Genomic DNA, 10,164 nt, shown 5'->3' with positions numbered 1-10,164 from the left:
AGAGAGAGAGAGAGAGAGAGAGAGAGAGAGAGAGAGAGAGAGAGAGAGAAGAGAGAGAGAGAGAGAGAGAGAGAGAGAGAGAGAGAGAGGAGAGAGAGAGAGAGAGAGATCACTATCTATATATATCTGTAACTGTTTTGATAAAGTTTATGCTAAAATGTACTTGCATCATCAGTAGAATTATAATGCACTGCAGACAACGCAGAATACTTTTTTGTAAAGAAATAGGCTGGCCATATGCTCAGGCAATGTACAATTTAGATGCCAAATACTTAATAAATAAACCTTTAATCATTTAATATAAGAATTCAGTTCTTGCCTTAACACGAGGAAGAAAACGCAGGAATAACAATGAGAACGACAAACAGATAGCGGATCACAATTTATTTACCGAATAAATTTGGACAAAAACACCAGAATCTGTTTACGATACAATCTGAACATCTGAGGCAGACATCCCACCATGCACCAACCCCTCCATGAAACTCAAAAGGACTTTTAAAGTTAGCACCAACTGAAATACGGGCAGCTCATCTCGCCAAACAAAACCAAAAAAGCAGTTGTCCGTTTGAAACGCAAAAAAATAAAAAATAAAATAAACTGAAAGAAAAGTAGCAAATCAAGAAGTATTTTTTTGTTTTTACTTTTTGTTTAAGAACAAAAAACAGATCCCTCCCCACCCCTTTTCACTGCTAGGCAAGCTATAGCATTCATAGGGCACATGCCAATCACTATATAAAAAAAAAAAAAAAATTCAAAGTAACATTGAGATACGACAATACATTGTCCACTGGCACCCATTCAGAACGTGACCATTTTGCAGAAGAAAAACCTACGCAGGCAGTAGAAAACTAACAAAAGGAGGCCCTTGGAGAGACCATGTCAAAGTCATAATAGTTACCGTCCAATAATCCGTGTGGAGTTACAATAGAAATAGGGGGAGGGCGACAGGGCGGGGGTGGGGGGGGGGGGGGACAGGGCGGGGGTGGGAGGTGTGGCCGTGAGCGGGTCAGGTACAGAAACACTGGCACGAAATATACACGTGTTTATTCTTTAAACGTCTTTGGACAGGCAGACACCCCCCTCTGCGCGCGTCCTGCCGGTCCTGTGTCAAAGATATTGCCTACATTGTACATGAAAAAAAAAAAAATGAAAAAAAAAAACTAAACGAAAGGACTCTCGGAATTAAGAAAAAACCCCTGCAATGTATCTTTAAATATATATTTATATTTATATATAGTTGTTTAAATAAATGTTAAGTTCTTCCTTTCTACAAATGAAGTATGAATTTAAATAAGAGGAAGCTAGTATTTTTTTTTTTTGTCTTTTCGGGAGGTGGACTCGACCCTTCGAACCAATCGTCGCCCATCGAGTGCGTGATAACATATTTTGGGGGCGTTACCATGGGAACGGCTGCAAATGAAGGCCTAGTGGAGAGTAGGAGGACAAAGCAGCAGTGACGATGCTATGAACATAGAATAGCTTAGAAACAACAAAGGTGGGGAAACCAACTGAAAAACAACAAACTAAATGGTGGTGGGGGGGACACGTAAAATAGACCACCACAACAAGGCGGTAACTGGGCTGGAGGAGGAAATTGAAAACAAAAAGCCTGAATACTGCGAGTACATGTTTGATGGAACTTCTGACAGAAAAACAAAAACAGAGCAGCAAAAAAAACATGAGAATTTATACTTAAAAAAAAAAAAAGGACAAAAAGCTTATAGATGAGGTCACCCTAAGATAAGGACGGCCGCGCGAGGCGGTCGCGCCATTCTTGCCTTCTTAGAAACAACTGTGCTGCGGTTTACATCCAAATCCACCCGCTGCCTTGCAGTGACGAACCAACACTATTATCATGCTACGAGGTGCGCGCGTGGAAAAAAAAAACAAAAAAAAACCCTAAAATGATATTGTGAAGGAGTGGTGTTGCGGTTGACTTGCAGTCAGTTAACTTAAAAAAAAAAAACACAAAAAGGGAAAAATAAACGCTCCTCTGGTTCTGGTTCTGGTCCTCGGTCCTCTCGTTCCTCCGCGCCGTGGCGTAGTGTCAGCTGAGGAACTTTAAGGGGCACCGCCCAAAAACCAGGACGGAGCAGTCTATAGAGCCATGTTGCTACATCGTTTGCGTGGTTGCATTTCTGGTGAAAGGGGGGGGGGGGGGGCAAATTGGGGGGGGGGGGGTGATTGGGGAGAGGGGGGGGTGATTGGGGAGAGGGGGGGTGGTTGGGTGTCGAAGGGTGAGGGTTTTGCAGCTGCAGGTGACAAGATGACAAAACGTGTCAGACGCCATCTGTCTGCACCGGGGAAGGCAGGCTCAAAGAAATGATGGAAAAAAAAGAAACATGATTGAAACACCTTTTTTTTTTCATCTATATATAGATATACATCCATATATAGATATACATATCTATGTATATATATTGTGAGTGACAAAAAATGTCCACCTGCTAATCTACACCAACCACTGTTGCGGTGCAGCGACCAAACGGGGGCCGTTATTGTTGTGGTTTGAGTTGTCCCTTCTTTCTTTCTTTCTTTCTTTCGTTGGTTGTTATTGTTGTGCTTGGGCTGTTCTTTAAGAGGGGAGGGATATCTTCCTCCTCCTCCCCTACCCCCCCCTCCACCCCTCTTCGCTCCGGGACACTCAGCTGAAGAACGTCTCCAGCTCCTCCTCCATGGTCACCTCGGGCACCAGCTGCTCCTGGTCGCGCTCTGCCCGGCCGTGGGGGCCGCCGGTGCCGGCGCCGCCGCCGCTCCCGGGCAGCCCCGACGCCGCCGCGAACCACGGGTGCTCCAGGATCTCGCGGGAGGTGAGCCGCTCGCCGGGGTCCCGCCGCAGCACCGAGCGGATCAGGCACTTGGCCTTGGGCGTGAGCGTGTCGGGCACGCTGAAGTGGCCCCGGCGGATCTTGCTGAAGAGCGAGCCGGGCTCCACGTCGTGGAAGGGGTAGCGGCCCACCAGGATGGTGTACAGCATGACGCCCAGGCTCCACACGTCCGCCGCCTTGCCCGAGTAGCTGCCGCTGGCGTTGAGGATCTCCGGGCTGACGTAGGCGGGACAGCCGTGCTTGTCCGACAGCGAGTCGTCGTGGCCCGCCAGGATGTACGTGTCCTCCAGGCTCTCCAGCTTCACGAGGCTCCTGGAGGGACACGGGCGTAAAAGAAAAGCCATTCAAACACAAAGAACGGCGTGGAAATCCGCTGGCGGTCATTACAGTGACACCGCGATGCAGGGCAATACAGCGCAATACAGCAGCGCACGCAGCGCCAACGCAGCGTTTCATGGCCATTGCTACAATTACCGTCACTTTCACAACAGAGCATCTTCGCACACACACACCTCCTCGGTGTCGTGGATGTAGGAGATCCGACTAAGTGCCGAAAAGGGGCTTAAGTGGAACAATTTATCGGGAGCGTTATCTCCAGTGCTCCACATTCCACCCCCCCCCCCCCATTGGCCGTCTGAGGAAACGGGGGCACGTCACGCTGGTGCGCCTCACAGCTTTGACAGTCTCCTCCACTCGTGTACGTATTAGAAATGTTAAACTGCACAGCCGGTCGCCGACGAGTCCCTGTGAACAGGCTTTGAGGAAGGATCAGCGCTGTTGGCATCCGCCACCAAACTGTGTCCTCGCGTGAACCGCGTTTCAATCAGACGCGCAGGGGTTCAAAATTGAGCCCCTGCATGAATGAAAGAAGTCGCTTAGAAAGCAACAACAAAAAAAAAAAACTCGACTTCATTTGTGCGAGCTTCACAGGTGGACACACCCCCGGTGATCTAAAGCGGTGGCACATGGCGGTCGGTGACTGACTAAACACTCGGTTTGACACCCGGGCAAACCGCACTTGAGACGGGAGGGTGCGAGGCAGACTGCGTGAGTGCAGGCGTCTGTGGGGAAGAGAGACTATAAATAAAATGGAGAGGGAGTACTGTAGCCAGAGTCTTTTTTTTTTCTTCTCTCTCTCCGGAAGCCTACCGCGTGCTCGCAATGTGAATGACACACACACACACACACACACACACACACACACACACACACACACACACACACACACACACACACACACACACACACACACACACACACACACACACACACACACACACACACACTTCAACTTCAACTTCAATTATTTTGTCACTGTGGAACGTGTGCATGTGATGACATGCAAGCCTATTCAGTGGCTTGGCAACACACTGCTGTTTGTGGTCGCCTGCTTTTGTTTGGGGTTAGGGAGGGTATATAGGTTTCCATTATCCTGATGCACTGTATAGAGTTACAGCCGTCACCCATGTAGGAAAATTCCACCCGCTTCAAGTCTGGCGCACTACAGTCACTTTGGTTGGCGAAGGAGACGCAGGGACAAGTGCACAAGAACGGGGCGACTCGAATGCATTTGTGTGTCGAGTCTCGGCCCAAGAAGTTAACACGTTTCGGAAAGACGGTGACAATTTTATTGCAGAAAGCCAGCCGGGGGTGGGGGGGGGGGGGGGGGGGTGACGAAATAAACACGATGCCCTTTCACAGGATGGGTGACGAGGTCCCATCTTTTATTTCTCTGTGCGCGCGGCACACGGGGTCGCGGCTGTGGTGGAGAGTCCTAAAATAGCTGGAGGGGTTTCGCCGCCCCGGGGGGACTGGATCAGGGGGCAGACGCCCGCCAGGCCTTTTACAGGCCGGCTTTGCGCCGCTATTGAATTCCACCGGCGGCTGACCCTTGACCCCACCCTCCGTCACAGCACACGTTACACAGCGCGACATCTGCAGGGTGACATTAACAGCTAGGGACGGGGGGGGTTGGGTTTGAGGGAAGATTGAGCCATCCGAATAATATTCAACCTTCAACCCCCCAGGATTAGGACAATAACGACAATAAGAATCCTTGACGGGTGAGAAGGACACGCTCTGGCTGCCGTCAGCGCTGGCGAAACATTAAATCATTTACAAAGACGCCGTCGGGGTGTCAGTCCCCCGGCCTGGCAGCCAGGGGTCCCGGGGAACGGTGTGGAATACATTGAGCGGCTCCGCTTCCCGTTTCCACTGGCCCGAGCCAGGGAACGATGCCACACGTTCGGGTGACTGGGACGCCGCCAGCAGGCGGCCAGAGGGCGAGCGAGCGGTCAGCTGTACGACGTCTGGTACGGTCACACTCCGGGTAGGGGTGGGGGGGGGTAAATAGCACCATAAAAGGTCCCCTGTGACGATACATTATGCATCGCCTTTCGAGGGCTCCCTCTGCCACAGCCTTTGGGAGCAGGGGGGGCATACCACAGGGTGCTATGAGCACACCGGTTGCTGTGGAAACAAGGGGAAGGAAAAAAAAAATCCCATAGACGCAACTCCCATAAGCTGCCACCAGGTGGCAGCATGCCCACGTGTCGCCAACGCGATTTCCAAAGCTACTCTAGCTTATCGGCAGGAGGAAGCTTAATTGAACATCTGTCTTGCAAAAAAAAAGTCAGGCTTCTACTTTGTCCGGGGCTTATCGGGTTAAAGGGAGGCCCCCCCCCCCAATCCATCCATCCATCCTATGACGGATGCCTGACATTCAACTCCTGACATGACCCAGCTTCTACATCCATTTGTTCTACCGATCCTGCACTCATCCAACATGACACAACCGCTGGAAAATCAGAAGGGAACCTCATCCAGCACTTGATAAGATTTTGTTTTGGCATTATAGAGTGAGACAGAGAGGAAGGTATGGGAGATAGAAGGGGGGGGACACGCGGCAAATGACAGGACTGCGCAAGAAAATGAAAGCCACAAGCTACACCGCGGCGGCGGGGGCCTCTCACCTGTCCTCGTTCTTGAACACAAACTTCCTCAGCTTGAGGTCGCGCAGCACCAGGCCGTTGTCGTGGCAATGCGCCACGGCCGAGGCGATCTGGTGGAAGAGGCGCGCCGCCTCGTCCTCGCGCAGCTTCTTGCACGTGCGCACGAACGAGTGCATGTCGCCATGGCTACGCTCGAAGAACACGTAGGCCCGGGTCTCCCCCAGCAGGATCTCCAGGATCTGGTTGATGTGCGGGTGCTGGCCCAGGGCGAAGTAGGCCGCCAGGGACTCCTGGTAGCGGCCGATCTCAAACACCTGGGGGGGGAGGAGGAGGAGGGGGGGGGGGGGGGAGGAGGAGGGGGGAGGGAGGGAGACAGAGGCGTGGCCTGTTTAGAGGGTCGTCGCGTCAGGAGCCCTGTGAAGCCGTCTATAGGCCGTTCGAACCGTGGCCTGTGAACGTTTAAAGGGGCCCTATTTGGTCATACATAGGACACTAGGGATGGTCACACTGTTAAGAAATGGGTAATGACGGGATAATGATGCTAGCATAGAGGCCCCTTTAAAACAAACAAAAAAAAAAGGTTCCAAAAAAACGCAGGGCCTTGTTTCAGAATGTGAACCCACCCAAATAATGGCTTTGTTGCACGCCACAGCTCCCACCCTGCCCTACTAAACCCCTGTTCGCTGGAGGCCGGAGTGGCGAGGCTCACCGCAGCCCTGGGCGATAGTTAGCAGCAGCAGCAGCGAGCTGGTGAAGGGAAAGGCACATCGGCCAGGGATCGCGCCAGGTGTCTTGTTCCGTTTCTATAGTAACCCAGCCCGTGGGCTTTCTGCACAGCGTGTGCAGGTGAGAAAGAGGGGCCCCCTCCCTCAGCCCCTTGGTCAATACCAGCACTTTCCACCACACTCAAAGGTCTCAAAGTTATGACCCAGGGCTTCCAGCTTGGTAGTAGCCATCAATCCTGTGTGCAGAAAATTGATCTTTGTGGGCTGCTTTGAGGCTGGACATACAATGAAACTGTGTTCCAAGTCGCAAATGGTCCTGGACTGGAGGCTCTGTCAAAAGCCACAAATTCATTATCGCCATGGTGACAATTTACCTCAGGAAAGAGGGATGGGGGGGGGGGGGCCTTCCACGGGTCCAGCAGTGCATTATAACGATCATTTAGACTCCTCGAGACTCTTTAGCCAGCTTTAGGGCTCCAATGTTGAATGCACTCCTGGGGATATTATGCACTTTTAATTGCAAATTCGCTGAAGTCAATAAAGGCTGCCCGTGGTGATGAAAAAAAAGGCCATGTCCTCATTCCTGGGGGAGCGGAGCTCTAATTCCTAATGCTAAATGGTCGACGCCACAGCCAACCCTGGCGCAGTTGCTTAACCTGTTAGTGTAAATTATTGTCACGGACATTTGCGTGTGTCCATACACCGTACCCGTAGTTTATAAGACGCCTATGTGCATTCATGGGCAAAAAAAAAAGAAAGAAAAGAAAAGGGTTTCCAAGGGACAAATAATCCCATTACATTTTGCACAATGGTTAACAATGGTGCGTGTACAGGGCAGGACTTTGAAATGAATGTGTGCGTGGTTACTCGCTCCTTTGTCAATGTTACATCATGCAACTCACTCCACACGGCTTTGGAGACACGCGTCGGGCTTCACATTCACTTTTTTCACTTAGGTAGCTCGTGCTTCTCCTTTTAGCATTGCAGGTGTGTGTGTGTGTGTGTGTGTGTGTGTGTGTGTGTGTGTGTGTGTGTGTGTGTGTGTGTGTGTGTGTGTGTGTGTGTGTGTGTGTGTGTAGTCCCGTTTCAAAAGTCGATCTATTCTTATTCTTGTTGAGGTCTGTCATTTAATGTTAGGGGGAGGGGGGCTCATTTTGGGGCATGTTGCAACACAAAGAAAGAGAAATGGGAAAGGTCAACTCAACAAACATTAACGGGTTTGGCTTGCATTTCTCTGCACATAACGACAATAACCGGCATCGGCACCAACTAGTGCAGTAACGTTAGACTTTTTTTATGCAACATTTGCACGATCACTCACCTTGCAGACGAGCTCTTCCCCGCTGTGCAGGTGGGCGGCTCTAAAAACGTGGTCTCCCTCCAGCGGCTCGAGCAGGAGGTAGTCCCCGATACGGGAGATACAGTGCGAGGAGTCCGGGGTCTCGGGCGGGCTGGGAGAGCCGAGGTTGGGACTGAAACTCTGGCTCGATTCTGTAGTCCGCAGGCAAGACAACTCTTCAAAATCGTGCGATTTGTGCCGTGATCTCCCATAACGTGAAATGTTAATGGGATTTGACCTCTGTATGTTCATTAGGAATGATGTAATAACTCCACAAAACCCCGGGGCCTTCCTCCTCGTCGTCCTATTGCTACTTTGGTTTCCGTGTGAATCAGTGCAACGGTGGGGCTATTGCAATGATGTAATACTTTCGAGAAAAGGTTTTTTGAATCAAATATAAAAAATGTATACCCCGATTCAAATGTATGCTGTTGCTTGCTACTTATTGAGGTAAATTCGGGCAATCATGCATGATCGAGTAAACGGGGCTGATCTCCACACACTACCGAAAGGCTTCAGTTAAATATATATATTTATTTGATTTTTTACAAAGTTAAGCTACTATTTGGCCACTGTTGCGTTATGATCAACAGACATAGCCTGGGTATAAAAATCATTTTTAAGTTTTCCCAACTGCAAACCGTAGAACATATAGTCAATAGATGTTGCAGGAATTGGCAGTAAAAAGAGGAAAAAAAACTGCAACAAAGGCAACGTATCCAACGTCGGCTTTGCAATGAATGAAGATGGGACTAAACGAGCCTCCAACCTATTTTCTGTAGCTTATATTGCCGGTTCAACGTATGGCACGTTGCATTGAAGAAAAAAAACACATACACACAACTTGCAGGCACAAATCAGGAAAACCCTGCGATCGAGTCGTGTTGCAGACGACTGACTTCAGCTACCAAAGGAAGCCTTGCAACCAAAAAAAAAAAAATCAACGCTTGATTTGCAAGCAGGTGCAGGTGCTAATCGAGTTAGCTTTTCTCGCTAACTACAAGCAGGTCAGTGTTACGGCCTTGTCCCCCCCCCCCAGATAACATCCATACACGGGCGATTGTCATCTACCAAAATATGGAGGAAGAAAAAAAAAAACGTCCGGAACCGCGGAGTCTTTGTGCTGTGGCTGGGGGGAGCGGTGTCGTGCCTTTTCTCTCTTTATTGTCCTCCGCGACGAATTCCTTCTAATCCAACGCGAATGGGATTTTGGTTCTTTTTTAGCTGCTGAAGAGGTGGAAGGGACGGCCGGCCGACTTTCCCAGGCCCTATCCCTTGATTCAGCAACACATCCTCTCCCGTGGTGCTGCTGTTGTAACTTACGTGGCTGGGGGGAAATCTAGTCCATTCAGTGCGGAGGTCAGCCGAGCAACACACACACAGCCGCTCAGTGTAGCCGACTACTTGGTTGGTGGCGGTGGAGGGGTTTCCACACACACGCACACGAAGCATCGAGCAACCCCACCCCCCTGACGTAGTTCACAAGGCACGTTCCCATTGGCTTTCAACCTGACAAATGATATGCAGTCATGTGACGACCATGTAGTGTGGCTACACCCCCCACCCTCCGCGTGCATCTAAATGTATCCCATGCTGGTAAATTAGATGGGAAGAAGGGGGGATGGGAGTGTGTGCGAGTGTAGCTACTGTACAGCAGTGTGTTACAAATGTGTTTCCTCCTGAAATGTCATTCATGGGGACGGCGAGGGAAATTTCTTTGCAGGGTTTGCCACCAGGGAGCCGACGTTCAGAACGGCGGTGCAACATTTGAGTCGTTTTTTTGCATGTCTTTATTAACGATTGTTTTCGTCGTCGTCGTGTATGTAGATTTGTCTCTTCATTCTTTTTTTTCTTTTTTTTAAACGAAACCTACTTGATTGTTTTTCTGTCCATTGTTTCTTGCAATAGCAGGGGTGTGAGAACAGCATTGTGAAATTCCATGTTGGAATCTGGGGCGGTTGGAGGAATGCTTGCAGCTGGACCCGGGACACTGAGAGACGTGTTCGTTTTTAACCTTTCTTTATTAGCTTGAAGGCTGAAGCAATGCACCCACTTGCAAACGAACGTGCACACACACACACACACACACACACACACACACACACACACACACACACACACACACACACACACACACACACACACAGTTTGATTCACTGTTTGAATAAGCCCCCGCAACATGGTAATGCATTTTTCACACAATCCCCTCATTTCAGAATGACAATACACAGTTGTGGTTCGCCCACTCACTATTATAATCCAGCTGTGTGTGTGTGTGTGTGTGTGTGTGTGTGTGTGTGTGTGTGTGTGTGTGTGTG

At 50.0% G+C, this 10,164-nt stretch overlaps 1 protein-coding gene across 1 annotated transcript; it reads right to left on the bottom strand.

Moving 5' to 3' along the window:
* Window positions 1–2,250: 2,250 nt before the first annotated feature.
* Window positions 2,251–9,294, bottom strand: trib2 (tribbles pseudokinase 2). Its single transcript, XM_084484125.1, has 3 exons — window positions 7,829–9,294; window positions 5,804–6,096; window positions 2,251–3,143 (listed from the first exon to the last, which is right to left on the bottom strand). The coding sequence occupies exons 1-3, from the start codon at window positions 8,096–8,098 to the stop codon at window positions 2,648–2,650; spliced, it is 1,059 nt and encodes a 352-aa protein (XP_084340251.1). The 5' UTR covers window positions 8,099–9,294; the 3' UTR covers window positions 2,251–2,647.
* Window positions 9,295–10,164: the final 870 nt, after the last annotated feature.

The sequence above is a fragment of the Micromesistius poutassou genome (assembly GCF_964030765.1).
Source record: "Micromesistius poutassou genome assembly, chromosome: 19".
In the NCBI taxonomy this organism is placed as follows: domain Eukaryota; kingdom Metazoa; phylum Chordata; class Actinopteri; order Gadiformes; family Gadidae; genus Micromesistius; species Micromesistius poutassou.
The sequence above is the reverse complement of the archived record's forward strand: the minus strand, read 5'-3'. Positions and strand labels throughout refer to the sequence as shown.